The following is a 21848-nucleotide window of genomic DNA, read 5'->3' on the forward strand; positions in this document are numbered from 1 at the left end:
GGTAAGGTGAGAGTGGGAAAAGGGGATGGGGAATGGTGAAGTGGGGGGAGGGAGGTTACCAGAGGTTAGAGAAATCAATGTTCATGCCATCAGGTTGGAGGCTACCCAGATGGAATATAAGATGTTGTTCCTCCAAACCGAGTGTGGCTTTGTCACAACAGTAGAGGACACCAGAGATTCACACATCAGAATGGGAATGAGAAGTAGAATTAAAATTGGGGCCACTGGGAGATTCCACTTTTTCTGGCAGATGCAGTGTAGGTATTCAGCGAAACGGTCTCCCATCATGTGTCGGGTCTCACCGATGTACAGGAAGCCACACCTGGATCACCCAGCACAGCATATGACTCCAACAGACTCACAGGTGAAGTGTCACCTCATCTGGAAGGACTGTTTAGGGGCAGGTGTAGCACTTGTTCTGCTTGCAAGGATAATTGCCAGGAGAGAGATCAGTGGGGAGGGATGAATGGACAAGGGAGTGGTTTGGGGAGCAATTCCTATGGAAAACAAGAAGTGGGGGGAGGGTGGGGGCAAGATGTGTTTGGTGGTTGGATCCTGTTGGAGATGGCGGAAGTTCCAGAGAATTATGTGCTGGATGCGGAGACTGGTGGGGTGGTAGGTGAGGACAAGAGAAACCCTATCCCTGGTAGGGTGGATGGAGGATGGGGTGAGAGGAGACATTTGTGCAATGTAAGAGTTGCGGTTGGTGACAGCATTGATGGTGGAGGAAAGGAAGCCCCTTTCGTTCTCCTTCATTCTGGAATGAAGAACTTCATCCTGAGAGCAGATGTGGTGGAGCTGGAGGAATTGAGAGAAGGGGATGGTGCTTTTACAAGTAACAGTGGGGGAAGAGGTGTACAGTAGTCCAGGTAGCTGTGAGAGTCTGTGAGTTTATAATACACATCAGTGGATAAACTGTCTCCAGAGAGAGAGATCGAAAAAAGGGAGGGTGGTATTGGAAAAGGACAAGATAAACGAGGGCAGGATGGAAGTTGGAGGCAAAGTTGGTGAAGTTGACAAGCTCAGCATGGGTGGAGGAAGCAACACCAATGGGCAAGGTTTAATCAACCAGTTTGTGGAGTGGATTCTGTAGTTCACATTACAATGTGTTTCTGGTTCCTCCTTTTTTTGTTGCTATTTTGGGGCAATGTTGAATTGGGGTGGCCTGCAGATAACGAATACTGAGCTGAACTGAATATGCCTGGTCTCTTTCGATTTTGTGTTTTATATTCTGAGTTTTTCGCTGATTTTTTCAGTAGCTGTGTGCATGATGTTTCCTTTGTGCTGGGGCTGTCTGGGAAGATGAATCTCGGGGTATATAAGGCATACATACTTTAATAGTTAATTAAGAGACATTTATTAGAATAAACTACACAAAGAAAAAATGGTTGATGAAGTAGTAAAAGAGACAAAATGATACTTAGCATCCAATCACGAAGCCACACACCACACCACACCACACCACACACCACACACCACACCACACCACACCACACCACACCACACCACACACACACCACACCACACCACACCACACCACACCACCCACACCACACCACACACACACCACACCACCCACACCACACCACACCACACACCACACCACACCACACCACCCACACCACACCACACCACACCACACACACACCACACCACCCACACCACACCACACCACACACCACACCACACCACACCACACCACACCACACACCACACCACACCACACCACACCACACCACACACACTGCCGGAGGAAACTGCAGCTTCTCAGGTCTCTCCCCCTCTTGATGTCCTTGGCTCTAACTCCAGATGTTAGCGTTAGTCATGACCCAGCCAAAGAGAAGACTGCCCTTGCACAACCAAACCACCCCTTTTATGCTCCTAAAGATCGCTTCAAAAATCTAACAACTTTACCCTGGTACTTTTCCATCCCTTAGTAGTACCAGTCTGTACCTTACCTCTTGTGACCTTTGGCCTAGGCACATAACTTTGAAATAGAGACAAAAGGTCTGTGAGGAGAAAAGCATTCTTCACCGGTATCTCATCTCAAGGATGTGCATTCATATAGACTACCACCACATTCCAGGCTGACATTATTTTATCTTACAAACTTGCCATCTTGTGTTACACATCTTAGCATAGATCAAGGAAGAATCAAATTTAACTCTTTCCTTACACCTGTGCAAGTAGAAGCAATTGTTGAACAATCTTCTTCCTGCAAGCAACAGTTCAAAGGATGAGAAAACCTTCAATTTGTGACCTGCATTATGGACTTGTCCACAATGCAGCCAGTGCCCTCTGTTCTTGTGAGTCTCTGCACTACTCTCCAGACAGTAGTACACTTGGATCGTATTACAACAGAACAAGCAGGCTCACTCTTTCACAGCAAGTTATTATTGGGAGGTGTGCAGAGAAGGAAATAGGTAGGATTCCCCTGAGCTGACAGATGGTATTTGAATGAACAACTATTTAATTACGAAGATACAAATACCTTGTGATATTAGGGAGTTTAGTAAGCATTTCCCTCTCTTACCTTTTCACAGGAGTGAAGTGAAAATAGTTCTGTCTGGACTTATGACTACATCCCTACGAACACTGTGTTACAGTTCCAACCCCACCTACATCCAGCTCCTCAAACCCCATAAATTCAGGCAGGTAATACTGGCTGCCTTAGAGGGGCAACTATTGACTGGTGCCTGGCCCACACATCCTGCTTCTGCAGCAGCACTGATCGATTTGGTTCTCTGCTTATAAATAGTGAATGTTTTCCAAAAAGGATCATCTACATATTTTAGTCCTCTGCATTACTCCTTTCACAAACTCAGCCCAAAAATCTCTACAAACATGTAAGTTCTTTTGGAGGTACTGTAGTCACTTGTGAGAAAACAGGAGAAATTATTGACATACAGCTGGACCTGATACCGCTACTGTGTTAATGACAGCATAATCTGTTGTAATTATGGAAGGAACGCTCCTTAACCACAAATCTGTCCTTGACATGATTGCCTTTAACTATCTTCCACAGTACATAAACTACCTGGTCTAACCTGGCTCCTACCCCTAATCAACAAATATCAAAAGGCCATGTCTTAGAGCTTTGCAGCATAGAAACAGGCCCTTTGGCCCATCTATTTCATGCCAACCTAATCTTCTGACTGGTCGCATCTATCTGTACCTGGTGAGGCTCTCCCTTGGTTGGGCTTGACTGTGGACATTGCTCCCAGTTGTTTCCACGTTACGCAGGCCAGGGCAGTATGACATGCAGAGCAAACTGTTGCCATGTACCAGGCCCACCCTCTCCACACAGCTGATGAATCCAGAGGAACAGCAGAGACTGGTAATGTTCGGCACCAGAAACACTGCAGGAGTGGCCAGTCAGCATTGAACTCAATGTGGGACTGCCTCAGGGACTCCCACTCTGGACTTTTCCCTCAGGGTTTACTCCCAAAGCCATCCCCTTGTAGCTGCAAGGCAGCAGGGGTTTTAGACCAGAGTTTTCCTTCTAGATGAGCTGCCAAGTACAGCTGATGAGCCCCATCTGCCCAAAGCAACTGGTTTCGAGGTGCAGAAACCTGCTTTTGCCCCTTCTCTTGTCAATGGAAAGGGTTCCGCAGGCTTAGCAGCTAAGCCACACATGAAGGCAGGAGTTGGACCTGGTTGTCAGAGGCTATTTGAGGCATTTGTCCCAATCACTCCCCCCCCCCCAACTGAAACAACCTTAAGGAACCAATCCAAATGTACCAATCTAAACTTCTCTCAAATGTTCCAATTAAACCCACAACTACTCATTCCACTGGCAGCTTGTTCCACACTCACACCACAGTCAAAGTAAGTTTATTAGCAGTGTACAGTGCATACAGTATGTGGCATCATAGACTGCACCACCCTAAGATTCAGCTTCCTGCAGGCATTCACAGGAAAAAAAAGAAATACAATAGAATTTATGAAAAATTATACATAAAGACATAATAAATGTGCAAAAGAAGTCACATTGTGCAAATAAGTAAATAAGTAGATAGACAGATAAATAAATAGCACTGAGAACTGAGAGTGACTCTGTTGTGGAATCAGTTCAGTACTGAGGTGAGTGAAATTATCCATGTTAGTTCAGGAGCTTGATGATTGAGGAATCATAACTGTTTCTGAACCTAGTGGTATGGGACCTAAGGCTCCTGTACCTCCTGCCTGTTGGTAGTAGTGAGAAGAAAGCCTGGCCTGGATGGTGTGAGTCCTTGATCATGAATGTTGTTTTCTTGTGGCAGCACTCCATGTAAATGTATTCAAAGTTTGGGAGGGCTTTGCCTGTGATGGACTTGGTTTTCTGTTTCTGGGCAATGGTGTTTCCATACCAGGCTGTGATGCAACCAGTCAGGATACTCTCTACTATGCATCAATAGAAGATATCCAGAGTTTTAGATGACGTGCTGAATCTATGCAAACTTCTGAAAAAGTAGAGGCACTGTTTTGCCTCCTTTGTGATGGCACTTGCTGCTAGTCCCAGGACAGAACCTCTGATATGATAACGCCAAGGAATTTAAATCTCTTAATGAGGACCTCTGCTTTCTTTCTCCTGTAGTCAATAATCAGCTCTTTGGTTTTGCTGAAGTTGAATGAGAAGTTGTTTTAGTGACACTATTCACTGAGATTTTCAATCTCCCTCCAACATGCCAATTCGTCACCACCTTTGATTCAGACAACAACAGTGGTGTGGTCAAAAAACTTAAATATGCCTTCTTTCTTTCCTGCACATTAAACCGCTGGGGTGGAGGAAGGCTCAGTCGGCGGGCATGTTTCTCAGCTTCCAGTTGACGAGACTGAACACCATCCATCAGACACTCTAACCGAGCACCACCCGGAGCAGGAAAACGGACGGACCGGAAGGAACTGGCAAGCGGACGGGAAGTGCAACGACGTCGGGAGAAAGTCCGGCGATGGAGTCGGAATCTGTGAGCGGAGAGTTCGATGGCGGCAGTGGGAAGGTATGCGCCGTGCGGGACCCGGGGCCGCGGGGAGGCCGGGACCGTGCGGGACCCGGGGCCGCGGGGAGGCAGGGACCGTGCGGGACCCGGGGAGGCAGGGACCGTGCGGGACCCGGGGAGGCAGGGACCGTGCGGGACCCGGGGCCGCGGGGAGGCAGGGACCGTGCGGGACCCGGGGAGGCAGGGACCGTGCGGGACCCGGGGAGGCAGGGACCGTGCGGGACCCGGGGAGGCAGGGACCGTGCGGGACCCCGGGCCGCGGGGAGGCAGGGACCGTGCGGGACCCGGGGCCGCGGGGAGGCAGGGACCGTGCGGGACCCGGGGAGGCAGGGGCCGCGGGGGCAGGGACCGTGCGGGACCCGGGGAGGCAGGGGCCGCGGGGGCAGGGACCGTGCGGGACCCGGGGAGGCAGGGGCCGCGGGGGCAGGGACCGTGCGGGACCCGGGGAGGCAGGGGCCGCGGGGGCAGGGACCGTGCGGGACCCCGGGCCGCGGGGAGGCAGGGACCGTGCGGGACCCGGGGCCGCGGGGAGGCAGGGACCGTGCGGGACCCGGGGAGGCAGGGGCCGCGGGGGGAGGGACCGTGCGGGACCCGGGGAGGCAGGGGCCGCGGGGGCAGGGACCGTGCGGGACCCGGGGAGGCAGGGACCGTGCGGGACCCGGGGAGGCAGGGACCGTGCGGGACCCGGGGAGGCAGGGACCGTGCGGGACCCGGGGCCGCGGGGAGGCAGGGACCGTGCGGGACCCGGGGCCGCGGGGAGGCAGGGACCGTGCGGGACCCGGGGAGGCAGGGGCCGCGGGGGCAGGGACCGTGCGGGACCCGGGGAGGCAGGGGCCGCGGGGGCAGGGACCGTGCGGGACCCGGGGAGGCAGGGGCCGTGCGGGACCCGGGGAGGCAGGGGCCGCGGGGGCAGGGACCGTGCGGGACCCGGGGAGGCAGGGGCCGTGCAGGACCCGGGGAGGCAGGGACCATGCGGGACCCGGGGAGGCAGGGACCGTGTGGGACCCGGGGAGGCAGGGGCCGCGGGGGCAGGGACCGTGCGGGACCCGGGGAGGCAGGGGCCGTGCGGGACCCGGGGAGGCAGGGGCCGTGCGGGACCCGGGGAGGCAGGGGCCGTGCGGGACCCGGGGAGGCAGGGGCCGCGGGGGCAGGGACCGTGCGGGACCCGGGGAGGCAGGGGCCGCGGGGGCAGGGACCGTGCGGGACCCGGGGAGGCAGGGGCCGCGGGGGCAGGGACCGTGCGGGACCCGGGGAGGCAGTGGCCGTGCGGGACCCGGGGAGGCAGGGGCCGCGGGGGCAGGGACCGTGTGGGACCCGGGGAGGCAGGGGCCGTGCAGGACCCGGGGAGGCAGGGACCATGCGGGACCCGGGGAGGCAGGGACCGTGTGGGACCCGGGGAGGCAGGGACCGTGCGGGACCCGGGGCCGCGGGGAGGCAGGGACCGTGCGGGACCCGGGGAGGCAGGGGCCGCGGGGGCAGGGACCGTGCGGGACCCGGGGAGGCAGGGGCCGTGCGGGACCCGGGGAGGCAGGGGCCGTGCGGGACCCGGGGAGGCGGGGGCAGGGACCGTGCGGGACCCGGGGAGGCAGGGACCATGCGGGACCCGGGGAGGCAGGGACCGTGTGGGACCCGGGGAGGCAGGGACCGTGCGGGACCCGGGGCCGCGGGGAGGCAGGGACCGTGCGGGACCCGGGGAGGCAGGGGCCGCGGGGGCAGGGACCGTGCGGGACCCGGGGAGGCAGGGGCTGTGCGGGACCCGGGGAGGCAGGGGCCGCGGGGGCAGGGACCGTGCGGGACCCGGGGAGGCAGGGGCCGCGGGGGCAGGGACCGTGCGGGACCCGGGGAGGCAGGGGCCGTGCGGGACCCGGGGAGGCAGGGGCCGCGGGGGCAGGGACCGTGCGGGACCCGGGGAGGCAGGGGCCGTGCAGGACCCGGGGAGGCAGGGGCCGTGCGGGACCCGGGGAGGCAGGGGCCGTGCGGGACCCGGGGAGGCAGGGACCGTGCGGGACCCGGGGCCGCGGGGAGGCAGGGACCGTGCGGGACCCGGGGAGGCAGGGGCCGCGGGGGCAGGGACCGTGCGGGACCCGGGGCCGCGTCAGTTGTCCGGCAGCGATGCCACATCACGGACGGTGCCCGAGCAGAGACTCCGGTTATTAGTGAAAGGGTGACAGGTCTCCTAGGAAGCCACTACTGCAGTATATAGGGATAAGGTTTGCTCTCTACTGTCTGTGTGGAATATTACGTTCCTGGTGCAGCTTTCCTTCCTGAGGAAGGATGTAGTGAGGCAGGTCAATGAGGGATCTCCGGTCTTTTCCCGGGAATGGGAATCTGTCCCTTGAGTTGGGGATAAGCAGGCAGTGTTGTACTCTCCAGAGCTTACAAGAATGAGGCTTGAATGTTAACGATCTCGAAAGACTTAACGGGGTAAATGTGGGGATGATGTTTCCACTCCCAGAGGAGCCTAGAATTAAGGTTATAATCTCAAAATCGGAAGAGTAGATCATTCAGGACGGAATAGGAAAAAATGTCTTCACTGGAAAGTAGCTAATTTTGGAATTCTGTACCCAAGGCAGCTGTGGAGGCTCGTACTTTGAATGTATTCAGTATAAAGGCCAATAGATATAATTTTGATACAGAGGGTCACAGTGTGGAAACAGGTCTTTTGGCCCAACTTAACTATACTGTGCAAAAGTATCTTCCTGAGATTTGACCTATGTTTCTCTAAACCTTTCTCATCCATGTTTGTGTTTAAATGCTGCAATTGTACTTCCTCTGGAACCTTGTTCCATATCCCATCGCCCTCTCTGGAAAAACTTGCCCACTCATATTTAAGAACAGTGTGATGGTATGGGAATGGGGGAAGGACTGAATGACACACCTGTTACTATTCCTTCATGGTTTTATGGGATTCTCTTTGGGCATCTGACTTCTAAAAATAGTACAGACAGTGGTGTATACTGGTAATCACTCAGGATGAAAATAACAGGTTTTGAATTCTCTTTGGAATAGAAGATAGAACATTGATCCAATTAAAATACTTAAGATATTTAAAGGATAAATTAAATGTTTCCAGTGGTGGGGTGGTCTGAATTAACCTGACACACTCAGAATACTGCGGAAAGGTACAGACCAGGGTTGGCAAACCTTTTGAGAGCGTGTGCCAAAATTGTCAACAATGTTCTAAAAAAAATTAGCTTGCATGACGTAATAATTTGAAACAATGAATATCATTGATTAATGAATTAGTAACAATAATTAGAGACTTTTTAAAGGAAAGACATGATTTCTGTTGCTTTCTCGTTTATTTTGAAGTCTCAAAACTAGCAGCAGTTGGAGTTACCCGAATAAATGTCAAAATATTTAACTGTATTTTTTTTATTGCTGATTCCTCGAGAATGTGTTGTTTTTGTTCTTGCTTACTTTTGTAACAAAGGCATTAGTGAATGGTTTAATAATGCCACTTTATGGAGAAGTACTGTACACCACGGAACAACATTTCCAAACTGTTTTATTATCTATTTTAATAATATCAAATCTTGCACTCCACCGTCCTTCAAAATCTCTGCCGCTTTCCCTATTATTTAAGCATCTTTGTTTCCTTGCTGGATTGTCTGATGTTCTGAACAAACTGAAAAAGGTGAACACAATTCAAAATATCTTACTGATAAACTTAAGTAACATGTTTCACGAATATAAATAAAATGTTCTTTTGCCAAAAAAAAACTGCTTACAATATTTACTGATATTATCACTGGTAATGCCGACATCCCGTAAATGAATTAAAAAAAATGTGGTCTGATTTTTACCTAAGTCACAATAATAGACAAACACCATCTGCTTAAACTAATTACACACAAACAATTGTACTCCTTCTCGTCAATACTGAGTACACCATTTAAACAATCACAGTCTAATTTTAAAAATTTTGTGAACCTCTGCGGTAATGCCTTCCACAAAAGCTATTTGGAGTCAGGTGTTCCAGTCAATGAGATGAGATTAGATGTGGATTGTAGAGGTGCCCTGCCCCATAAAGAAGACAAAGTCAGGTTACCAACAGAGCCTGCTGTTCTCGAAGAACACCATGCCTCGATCAAAACAACTTTCAGAGGACTGTAGAAGAAGAATTGTAAAGATGCATGAAGCTGGAAAAGCATTTCTGAGGACCTGAGTGTTCATCAGTCCACAGTAAGAGAAATTGTCTATAACTGGAGGAAGTTCAGTACTGTTGCTACTCTCCCTAGGAGTGGGTGTCCTGCAAAGATCACACCAGGAGCACAATGTGCAATGCTGAAGTAGGTGAAGGAGAACCCAAAACAGCTAAATACATGCAGAAATCTCTAGGACTTGCTAAAGTCTCTGTTCATGTGTCCACGATAAGAAAAACACTGAACAAGAATGGTGTTCATGGAAGAACACCGTGGAGGAAACCACCTTGCTCCAAAATAAACATGCTGCACATCTCAGGTTTGCAAAAGACCACCTGAACATTCCACAACATCTCTGGGACAATGTTCTGTGGACAGATGAGACAAAAGTTGAACTTTTTGGCTGAAATTTATATTGCTATGTTTGGAGGAAAAAGGGCACTGCACACCAACTGTGAAGAATGGTGGAAGGAGCATCATGGTTTGGGGCTGTTTTGCCACCTCAGGGCATGGACAACTTTCAATCATTAAGGGAACAAAGAATTTAAAACTATCAAGAATTGTCAGGGTAGTGGTCTGTCACCTGAAGCTTAATAGAAGTTGAATGATGCAACAAGACAATAATCTGAAACACAAGTAAATCAACAACAGAATGGTTTAAAAAGAAGAAAAATTTGTGTTTTGGAATGACCAAGTCAGAGTCCAGACCTCAACCCAATTGAGGTGCTGTGGCATGACCTGAAGAGGGATGTCTGTGCAAGGTATCCCAGAAATATTGATGAACTGAAACAGTTTTGTATGGAGGAATGGTCTAAAATTCATCCTGGCTGTTATGGAATTTTGGTCAGCAGCTACAGGAAATGTTTGGTGGAGATTATTGCTGTTAAAGGAGGTTCATCCAGTTATTAAATACAAGGGTTCACATACTTTTTACAGCCTGGACTGTGAATGATTAAACAATGTGTTCAATAAAGACATGAAAAGTACAATTGTTTGTGTGTTATTAGTTTAGGCAGATTGTGTTTGTGTAGTAATGTGACTTTTATGAGTAACTAATCTAGAGAACCATGTAACTGCAAAGGGTTCACAAATTTTTCCTTGCATCTCTGCATGGGATGCTGGCCTTTATTTGTTGAAGAAGACTAGCCCTTAACTTGGCAGTGGAGTTATCGGGGCACCGTCAAGACGGTGTTCTGTTGCAAGCTATTCTTGTTTTTACGAGGCCGTTGCTAGCTCGATGCTCAACCCCACTTGCATTCGAACTCGGGAACCTTCGCTCCGGAGTCCGGCGCTGATATCATTACGCCATCAAGCGGGACTTTATTTGTTGAGGTATAACATAAAAACATGGATGTTGTGCTAGTGCAGTGTGCAACTCTAATTTGGTTACAGCTTGAGTAATTTATACATTTCTGATCTCTGGAACATAGAATTAGAGGAAGAGGATGCAGAATAGATCTATGATGGTATTATCAGGATGAGAACATTGTTGTTATAAGGAAAGATTGGAGAGGCTGGGATTGTTTTCGCTGGAACAGAGCAGTGTGAAACAATACTTGAAGTGTATAAATTGACGAGGGGGTCTGTACAGAGTTCAATAAAGGGTCCACTTTATCTTTGAAGGGTTAAAACTGAGATAGGAAGTTATGTCAAGTAACTTTCCCATCCTACAGTATTAACCCCTCAAAGGAAAACAAGTAATGGAGAATTAAAGAAGCACTGAAGAACATTTTCTCACTCACTGGATTCGAAGGACCATATGCACAAGAAGTAGAGGTTGCTCCTGCAACCACTAGACCCTGCTCTGCCGTTCAATAAGGTCATTTATGATCCACAACTCTGGATTATCATTTACCCCTCGTTAGCTTACTGCTTCTGTGTGATAGCTTTCTGCTTACCTCTTGTTTATCAGGAATATATGTGCGTCCATCATATATTAAGGAAGAAACTTCTGAAGCCTCATGTATTCTGAGAGAAGAAATTTCACCTCATGGTGTCCCCAGTTCTAGATTCTCTCTCAACACCCTGTAGTCCAACCTGTTTTGAACCTTTAGCATTTTGTATTTTTATCAAGTTTAGCCTGCCTACTGATCGCTTGGAAGATTCTAGTATCATTCTAGTAATCTTCTCTTGCATCCTTTCTTAAATAAGGGCACCAAAACTGAAAATAGATCATCAGAAACGAGAAAATCTGCAGATGCTAGAATTCTAAACAACGTACACAAAATACTGGAGAAACTCAGCAGGCCAGGTAGCATCTATAGAGAAGAGTACAGTTGACATTCCTCCAGCATTTTATGTGTTTTGCTGAATTCATCAGATGTTGTCTCAACCATGTATAAAGAGGGTTTCTTCTTTTTGTTAACTAACAGGAATGCTAATTTACTGATAACGAGAATGGTATTCCTTTGTAAACCAAATGGGGATTAATGTTCTTTCTTCTGAGTCTGTAAGCTTTTGTTGACGGGCTTTTGGGCAGATCGGCGCGAGGGGGTCGAGAGAGAGGACGCAATGCTGTAAGCTGGGCGAGGAACGGATCCCAAAGGGGGGTCCGAGGCCGGGAGATTCTCCAAGGACGGGGGGGGGGGGGGGGGGTATGAAGCTAGATGTGTTTGGTTGACCACTCGGAGGGTCCTGAGCTGTTTGGAGAGTCGAGGAGTTCGGAGGGTCCTGAGCTGCGAGTCGAGGAGTTCGGAGGGTCCTGAGCTGCGAGTCGAGGAGTTCGGAGGGGAGCGAATAGTGGCCAGAAGACTTCAGAAATTGAGCTCCAACGGCTGTGCACGAAGTGGTTTGGACTTTGATAAGTTTGGCGCCTTTTCTTTAATTTTCTCTTCATATATACTGTATCGTTATTAATCACTTAGTTATAGTAACCTTTATAAATTGTACTCATTTAATCGCATATGGTGTACTGTCTGTTTTTGGGCGAGGCGGGGACATCACACAGCATCCACACCAGCTGATTACCCAGTTTGGCGGGGCCGAAGGCTGCTCCCCCTAGACGAAACGAGCTGAGCGAGCCTGAGGCGACCCAGGGAGTTACACATGTCTGACAAACAATGTCGGGATTTCTCCATTTAGTTCCTCTGGCAATGAACAGTAACGTTGTGGTAGATCTCTGTATTGTCTGCTGTACCTACACACTAGCCTTTTGTGAATTGTGTGCTCAGGCGCTTGGGTCCCACCCACTTCACCCCTGAGCTGCACAACTTCTTAGATAATGTTTGTTTGTGTCATCAGCAAATTAAGCAACTCTATCTCTAGTGCCTTCATCCAGGTTGTTTATATAAACTGTAAAAACGCTGATGACCACGCTACTCCACAGTATGTCTCACCAATAGAAAAACAGACCTAATTATGCCGAGCCAATCGTCTATCCATATTATCTCTGAGTCTCAATGAAGGGTTTTGGCCTGAAATGTCAACTGTTTACTCTTTTCCATAGATGTTTCCTGGCCTGCTGAGTTCCTCCAGCATTTTATGTGTTGCTTGATTTCCAGCATCTGCAGATTTTCTCATGTTTCAAATAACAACTATGACTTTCTGGAGGAGGACCAAAAGACTGTTCTCTCAAAAAAAAATGTCGGGAATTTGAAAACTGAGAAGGGCTGATTCAGAAGTTTCAAGGCTTATGTTTTGTGAAGGAGCACAGTACAGGAGCTGCTGGGGTTAATGGATTGGCAGTGCAGCTGAATAGCAAAATAGCTTTCAAGCTGAATGCTTACTCCCTTTTCCTTTATTCCTCATCATTTATTCCTTAAGATAGATCTCTAAAACCATCACGGACAGTGACCCACCTTATGTTACTCAGTTCCAGGTACGTGTGCTTGTGTCCACTCCGGTTTGGGAGGGTTGAATGCAGCATCCTGCTTGCTGATTGTCATGTGAGAAGGTTACCGCACCCCTCTACCGTATCAACCGAATAGAGATTGGCTCTTCCAGCTCTTTGTTTTTTTTTGTATTTTAGCGTGCACGATCTGAAGATGAGGATGACGAGGAGGAATATATTCCATATGTTCCTGTTAAACAGAGAAAGCAGAACATGGTAAGTGACTCTGCCCTGTTCAGTATATTGCTGTTCAATTTCACCCTGCTGCTGGATGTACTTTCCAAAGCTGTGATCATGTTTTTGGGAGTGATACAACAGAACCAACTGGAGTCCTCTGATCTATTTATCTGGGCATCCTGTCTTGTTCTTTTCTGAATCTCTGAGAAATTAGCAAAGAGAGAGTGTGTTTGAGATTTGACATTTTGTCACTCCTTAAACTTATAACAGGAGTGGTGTTTGTATCATGTTCTTCCAGTCTGGGAGGTGGACAATGGAGTGGGAGAACACAGATTACATTTTGCCTTTCAGGGAAACCATACCGGAGTGAAGGCTTGTGGGCACCTTCAGTTTCTCCAGGAACTCTGAACAGAGCAACTGGCTGACAGATTACGTTCTGCTATTTCCTATTCCTCGAGTGGAAAGCATTTGTGTTTATATACTCCAGAGAAAAGCAAATGTAAATGGAGAGTGGTGAAATTTTATCAAAAGGAGTGTTGAGAAAAGAAGCTGAGCATTCTGTAATTGGGGAAATTATAACAGAGTGCTCGGAAGATGGCCTTCTGTTGAATCCTGTTTGAGGGATCACCACACGAGTCTGGGAATCTCCAGTAGGAAGATGGAGAGAGAGAGAGAGAGAGATTCCTTCAGGCATGACATTTTGTAAATAAGTGCAGAACAATTTCTGTCACTCAAGTTATACAGCATAGAAACAGGCCCTTCAGCCAACTGTGTCTGTGCTCACCAAGATGACTATCTATACTAATCCCAGTGATCTGTATTAATTCCATAGCCCTCTTATCTCCTCATTTGAGTACCTGTCAAGGTGCCTTTTAAATGTTGTTACTGTTCCTGCCTCCACCACCACCTCTGGCAGCTCATTTAACACCAGCTACTCTGTGAAAAAATCATCCATCAGATTCCCTTTAGACCACCTCCCTCTCATCCCAAAAGTCTGCCCTTTAATTTTAAACACCTCACACCATGGAAAACGGACTCCAGCTATTGACCCTGTCTTTGCCCCTCATACTTTTACATACCTCTAATCATTTCTCAGCCTCCTTTACTCCAGGAGAACCAAACAGACCTAGCCTATCCAAACCTTCCTGATAACCCAAGCCCTCCAATCCAGGAACTGTCCTCTCTTGCTTAATCACATCCTGCATGTAGTTTGGTGACCAGAGCTGTGCTTAATACTCTCAAGAGATTCTGTAGTTGCTTTAAATCCAGAGCAACAAATAGGAACTCAGCAGGTCGGGCAGCATCAATGAAGAGGAATGAACACATGATGTTTCAGGCCGAGTCCCTTCATCAGGACTCGGGACATAAGTGTGGCTTAACCAACTTTCTGTACAACTGTAACCTGGCATCCCAACATAGCACTCCATGCCTGGGCTAATGAAAACAAACATGTTTTACCATTTACTGCCCTACCTATGTTGCCACTTTCAGGAAACTATGTACTTTGTAGGTATCGAGCCCAGTGTCAGATTAAACAAAGATAATAAACAGGTGCCAATCATCAATGACATAATGAATTGAATGAGCTAAACTGGTTAACTGAAACAGAAACTGGTGTAAAAAGAATCAAACTGAGTGAAGGGCAACTAGACTAAAAGGCGAGGGTGTGAAAGATGTGACAGTTTAACCTTCAAATCTTGCACCTTGGCAAGAGTGAGCGGAGCAATAAGACTCAAGATGGTCACCCTGCATCAGCAAGCTCTCTCTCAAGCAGAAATTTTGTGGTAGTCAGGAGTTTCAAGGTATGCTGTTCAAGCTCTTCTGGAGAAGCGCAAAGAAACAGGCAAGGTTGAGTTCCAGAAATGCAGTGGTCGGCCACAGAAATTGGTTGCAGCAGACGAGATACATCAAACTGACGTCCCTTCTACATCGAAGAAATCTAGCACAGCTATCAGCTCTGAACTGGCAGGAACCACTGGAACACCCCTCTACAGTCCGGAGAAGTCTTCGTAGAGGAGTTGCTGCCACAAAGACATTCCTCTGAAGTGGAAACAAAGCCAAGAGACTCACCAGACACAAATGCACGAGGGCTGGGGAGCTGAATGATGGCAGCAAGTGCTCTGGACTGACTGACTAGTCTAAATTTACATTTTTGGCTCAAAGAGATGGCAGTTTATCCCTAGAGACACTACATGGATGAGTGTCTGCAGCCAATAGTGAAGCACAACAGAGGTTCCTTGCAGGTTTAGGGCTGCAGTTTTACAAATGAAGTTGGTGATCTGGTCAAAATTAATTGAACCCGCAATGCTGAGAAGAACAAGTAGATTCTCATCCATCACACACAATACCATCAGGGAGGCGTCTGATGGGTCCCGACTTAATTCTGCAGCAGGACAATGCCCCCAAACACATGGCCAAGGTCATAAAGAACCATCTTCAGCAAAAAGAAGAACAGGGAGTTCTGCAACAAATGGTGTGGCCTTCACAGAACCATGATCTCAACATCATGGAGGCTGTCTGGGATTACCTAGAGAGACAAGCAAGTGAGACAGTCAGAGTCTGCAGAGGAACTGTGGCAAGTTCTCCAAGATGCTTGGGACAACCTATCAGTTGATTTTCTTATAAAATTTCATGACAGTGTATCTAAGAGAATTGATGCAGTTTTAAAGGCAAAGAGTGGTCACACATTTCATTGGTTTATTTTTGAAAGCATGTTTGCTTTACAGATTTTTTTTACATGTGCCTAAGACTTTTGCACAGCATTCTGTTGGCTAGCTCATCCTGGATCCAATGTGTTCTTAACTTCCACACCCGCCTCGACTATCTCTGTGGCCTGCCCTATCATTTCACTTGGTCACCTCTTCAAAAGAACTTAGTCAAATTTGTAAGATAATTAGTTCCTTCTTCATGGACCTGTGTTGATTCAAGTATATAAACAGATTGCAAGAAAATTAAGACAGTTGAAAACATTTTACATTCCATTTCTTTGGTGCTTCTTTGACTATATTATAGCATTCAAGTTAGTGTTGCCGATTAACCGGGCTCTGAGTACGTGCACTCATTCCTCAAGCATACTGTATTTTGCTTGTGCACAAGGTGAGCAGCATGTCTCCACACTATACTGAAATCAGAACAGGAAAAATGCTATTTTTATATAGAATTGACAAGCAGTTATGGCTGTTGACCATTTGGTAAACTGTATGTTTGAAATTCTTACATGCAAAATCAATCGCCGTTGACAGTAGAGGTGTGAATCCCTGAACTGCTCAGGGATGAACTGCCATTCACATATGATATTTTGAAGTTATTAAAGCAATTGTCGCTTAGTTACTGTGTCTCTTTTGCATACTTTTGTTATATTCTTATCGTGAAATGGCTGCAGTTCTCTTCTGTGCTCTTCAAAGACCTTTCTTGCCTTGTCTGCACTCTATCCTTCCCTTAATATTATGTTAACCCTTGCCTTACTGCAACTTCCACAGTCGCAGAATAGATTGGATGTGTTTTGTCGACAGACTGGCATGGATGAAATGCTAGCCATGCAGTCTCAATGATATTGTCTTGTGCCCAAAGAGTCATCAATCTGGATGACAAACTCTGTTCCATTCTCCCCACCTGACCTACTGAGGATTTCCAACATTTTCTGTTTATTTCAGATACTCAACAATATTTTTACTTTGCAGAGTTGAAGTGACTGCTGGGGGAAGCACTGGTAATGTTCTGGTTTAACCCTTTCTGGTGACTGATTTCTCCTGTGTCGTGTGCACAGATGGAGAAGTTGGCACGGATGAGGAGGAAAGGTGTCGTGCATGATGACCAGGACAGCGGCAGTGACCACAGAGAAGATGACGGCGATGGCCCTCTGGGACCACGATCCAATATCAGTCTGCTGGACCAGCACCAGCAGCTGAAGGAAAAAGCAGAAGGTCCAGCATTTCCATCTGAGTTGGGACTGGGAGCTGGGAGCTCTGTGGGAGGAGCCTGTCTTGCTGTCAGTTAACAGCAAGGCACTGCTAGGCATTCCTTCAACAAATGTGAGACCAGGAGGCTTGATGTGGGTAATGTTGGGCTGGGGTAGTCTAACAACAGAATGAAAGGTAATTGGAAACTTGTGAGAGAATGGGGAGATGGAAACTTACAGTTAAATGCAAAGAAGTCTGAAAGTCAAGGTGGGGTTGTGGGTGTTTGCAAAGGGGCTGGGACATTGGGTAGTGTGAACCTCAGCATCAGGCACTCACAGGAGCAAATGTTCTGTTGAAAGTACCAATAACACACATGGGATGTGGGGTTGGGGGTGGATGGAGTCAGAACAGTTCAGTTCGGCATCAGTAATAGTGTTCACGATGTTTGGGTTTTGAATGCGAGCTTTGAAAGTGCTGATCGTGTGGATTGTGTTTTATAGCACGCAAAGAATCTGCTAAAGAAAAACGACTGAAAGAAGAGGAAAAAATTTTGGAAAGTGTCGCTGAAGGCAGAGGTCAGTTTAAACGTGGGAACAGTGGGCTGTAACATTCACTCTACAAAAGAAACAGGCCATTGGGTGCCACTGTTTACATTGTGTATGAGTCTCCTACACCCCCCCCCCCCCCACCACTTCCAACCTGCCATCTGGTTCCTCCATTTCCGTTCTATCCTTGTGTCTGCGTACATAGCCTATCCCTGTATTCTATTCTCATCTTGCTACTCACCCCTGCCCTGTGCCTCTCATTTTTTACATTGCATCTTCACCTCCCCATTCCCAAGTTCTCGTTCTTAATATCCACCTCCACTAATCCCACTTTGCTTGTCCTACTTTCTGGTAAATCATCACCGGTCTGCCTGTATTCCACTATCGCATCTTGACTTTTCTCCCTCAAATCTCACACTGCTTTTATTCCCATCCTGTCTCTCAAGTTCTTCTGATTCCACCCTATCTCTTCCTAACGATCCTATTCCTACACAAACCAGTCACCATTGTACCCACCCATACCTTTATATCCACCCTACGCTCTTCGCTTCTTTCCCCACTCAGTGCTCTCAGCACACTGTTATCATTCTACTGTGTCTCCTACTGCTACTAATTTTCTTTGGGATCAAAGTATCTATCTATCTATCTATCCATTCTGCTGCCTCACCTTTTCATCCCTATCCAGTGCTGTCCTCTGCAAGTTTTAGAAAGGGGATACATTCACAGATTGCGCAATGTTCATTTCCATTTCTAGTTCCTCGGCAAATTAAGCAGTCTGCACCTGCGTGCAGCAACACCCAAATGACGTTCGAGCCCAGGCTGATAAGTGACCAGAACGTTCATGCCACAGACCATCTCTAACAGCAGGGAGTCCTGCCTTGACATTCAAAGGCATTACTATCGCAGATCACTCTACTGGGACCCTGTCCAGAATCAGAATCAGATTTATTATCACCTACATATGACATGGAAACTTGTTGATTTGTGACAGCACCCTAAACATTCATTCCCTCTGTCACTGGCACACTGTGGCTGCTGTGTGTATTAGCAACAAAATGCAAATTGCTCATCACCGTGACTTGGAAATATCTATATACTTTTCATCATTGTTGCCTCTAAATCCTAAGTTTGGGTGGAGGGGCAATGCCACAAGGTTTGCAACAGTTCTGGAAGGCTATCTCCTTCATTACCTTCACAAGGGCAATAAATGCTAGCAACCCACATATACTGTAAAATTTCATCACTGAATTGCTCTTTTCCGAAATTAGGCTCTTGGGCCTTATTCCCCCACTGTTCCCACCTTGCTAAGTTTTTTCCATCCTCACCATGTCCTTGTAAAATCCCTATCATCTTGACCCTCTACCTTTCTATTTCCACTTTGGCCTCCACCCTAGATACCACCCCTGATACCTCTCTTCATATATTCCTACCGGTCTGGTCCTTGCCCCTCTGTATCCAGCCTGCCCTAAACTTCCAATGCCAGCCTACTCGCCACGCTTTCTCTAACCCCATTATTCCCATCCTGCCTTCATATGGCACTAATGCCACAAGTGTACTGTGTTGGATTCTCATTATTTTGGCCTCATCCTATCCTTGTAGAAACTACTCTAGTTTTTCTGGTACCGTTGTTAAAGTAAACAGTCTAGAGTTTGCTAGATTAATCTGTCTCCCATTTTTAGAATTTGGGTTAAATATTTGGTGTTCTACCACTATTGATTTTGCTATTTATAGGTGTGTATGGGTGCTGTCTTTTATCTTCTTAGAATATAAGGGAACCAAAGCTTTGTCCTTTGGTTTGTTGAATTCTTCCATCTTTTTATTGTAACCATTTTTCTGTTAAAAATAGGTCTTGGCCACTTCCTTGTCCAAGCAGTCTTCATTAGCATAGTATTCAATTCCCTTCTTCCTCATTTCCTTACCTTGGGAGACATATTATCCTCAAAACTCTTGCTGACTCCCACAATTATCTTGACTACCCCCCTCCCACTTTATCTCCAGTAAGGATACCTACCTCTTCTCTCATTTTCTCTCTGTTGTATCTGTCCTCAAGATGAAGGTTCCCATTCCAGTACTACTTAAGTATCCTCTTCTTCCCCAACATTTCCCCCCACCAAGCAGAGCAGAGTTAGAGTTGGTCATTACCCCCCACAACCAGCATACTTTGCCATTTCCACTAGTTGCAATGACAGGATCCAATCACCAGTTGCATCTTTCTCTCTCCCTCCCACCCCTATTTCTGGACCACTCTTCCATGTTTCCCTTGAGTGCTCATCACTTTTCACCCACACTTTTTGTCACCTGGAAACAATAGAAGATGCAATTCTGTCCCTACACCACCTCTCTCACCACTGTCCAGCTCCTCCAGGGGAGGAAGAGATTCCCGTGCACCTCTCCCATTCTTGTTTATTGTATTTTGTACATGCCTCCACTACTCCAGGGAGACCAAGCTGTTGGTTGGTGTGACAATGGTTTATGGAATACCTGTGCTCAGACTGAAATGGCTTCTGATTGCATGTCATCTTATCTCTCCTCCCAACTCCCACACTGACCTGTCTGTCCTCAGACTTCTGCACTGCCAGTGTGAGGCTAGACACTAAATTGGAAAAACAACATTTTGTATTCTGTTTAGATAACCTAAAACTTGGTGGTGTGAACATTGAATTTTCCAGTTTCCTATTTATTAACTGCCAAAAATGGTTTTTCTATTACTCTCTCCCTCTTTCTCATATTGTTGACATGTCTCTTTATTGAAAACTGAGCACAAAGCATCTCATCTCCTCCCTTCAGTGTGTTCTCCCTTCCATTTCCTTTGCTCCTTCCTTAATTTCCTGCCTTTATCTTAATTCTCTTCTTTGCTTCTCAAGCATCTAAAAGCTTTCATTAGTACCTTCTGGTATTTTCTTCAGAATTCCAGCTGTTTTCTCAAATTCAGCGGATTCCTCTTTGTCATCATCTGTTGTTTCTGAACGTTGCTTACTTTTTAAAAATTTATTTATGATGTAGAACCTGGCCAAGCCCAGCAGGAGCTTACTGTGTGTGTTGGGTTAGGGTGTGGACTATGCAAAACCAGGCCTTGCTAACTTGTCTCCTACTTTATCCTCGGGATGGTTTGCACATCCATTTGCAATGGTTATGCTACATTGATAGTAGGTTCATCTGGAAAAAAATTCTCCAGTGCTGTGGCTGAGATTGGCTGTGATTAGACAGCTTTTTGAGTTGACACCCGGCCAGACATTAGTGTGACACCCCTCAGGTGGCAATTTTGCTGAACTCTATTCATCTCTACTTTTTAAATTATTGTTCACTCCAAGTCAGTAAGCATGGAGTCAGATAAGGTGAATGGTCCCAGTTTTTTTTACCAGGGTAGGTGAGTCTAGAACTAGAGGAAATGGATTTAAGGTGAGAGGGGAAAAAATTTAAAGTGACCTAAGGAGTAACTTCTTCCACAGAAGGGGGTGTTTATGTGGAGTGAGCTGCCAGACGAAGCTGTAGTGGCGGGTACAACTACAGTGTTTAAAAGGCATTTGCACATTGTATAGACAGAGGGATATGGACCAAATGCAGGCAAATGAGAGTACCTTGGTTGACATGAACAAGGTGTGATGAAGGGTTTGTTTAACTACAATTTATGATAATATTTTACCAGTAATTCGTACCATGCAGCCTGCCTTGCCTATCCACATTCCCACAGTTGTTTCAGTTCATGATCTTGACCTTCAGTATAAATAACTTATTTATTATTTGACAGTGATCGGTCCTTGTTGTATGTTCCTTCGTCTTTTCAACTTGCTGCTATTGTGCATGCAGTGATTCTGGCCTTGCTGGCTTTGTGGCTTTTTGAGTTGAGAGGAGTTTGTGTTTCCAACGGAGAGCAATGCTGTTGAAGTTGAACCTTTTCTTTTGATTACTGGATTACAACAATTAGCATTGTTCTGCATCAACAAAGGCTGAAGCATTTCTAGCCTGAGAAAGATCAAGGGAATGTCTTGCAGGCTAGGAGGGATCAGACCATATATTTTACCTGTGTTGAGATGACGAAGGCCTGGTTTGTGTAAGTGGAGGGGGTGCTGCAGGTTTTTTTGCCCATGATGGGCATTGTTTGACATTCCTATCATAACTGACTTTGTTTCAATTGCAGCCCTGATGTCTGTGAAGGAAATGGCAAAGGGTATCACCTATGATGACCCAATCAAAACCAGGTGAGTGTGTGTGCTTCCTGACTAAACAGTTCTAGTTTTGTTAGTGTTCGGTGTACATGTCTATGGGGGAGGCTA

The 21848-nt window shown here is 47.2% G+C and overlaps 1 protein-coding gene across 1 annotated transcript in view; it reads left to right on the forward strand.

The window, feature by feature from the left end:
- Positions 1-4834: 4834 nt before the first annotated feature.
- The window catches only part of LOC132380232 (probable ATP-dependent RNA helicase DDX41), a 59165-nt gene continuing 42151 nt past the window's right edge, over positions 4835-21848 (forward strand). Inside the window, exons 1-5 of the mRNA XM_059948947.1 lie at positions 4835-4979; positions 13092-13169; positions 16897-17053; positions 17530-17604; positions 21713-21773. Coding sequence (XP_059804930.1) covers positions 4932-4979; positions 13092-13169; positions 16897-17053; positions 17530-17604; positions 21713-21773 — 419 coding nt within the window. The 5' untranslated portion in view covers positions 4835-4931. The remainder of the gene's footprint in view (positions 4980-13091; positions 13170-16896; positions 17054-17529; positions 17605-21712; positions 21774-21848) is intronic.

The sequence above is a fragment of the Hypanus sabinus genome, chromosome 23, assembly GCF_030144855.1.
Source record: "Hypanus sabinus isolate sHypSab1 chromosome 23, sHypSab1.hap1, whole genome shotgun sequence".
NCBI classification, from domain to species: domain Eukaryota; kingdom Metazoa; phylum Chordata; class Chondrichthyes; order Myliobatiformes; family Dasyatidae; genus Hypanus; species Hypanus sabinus.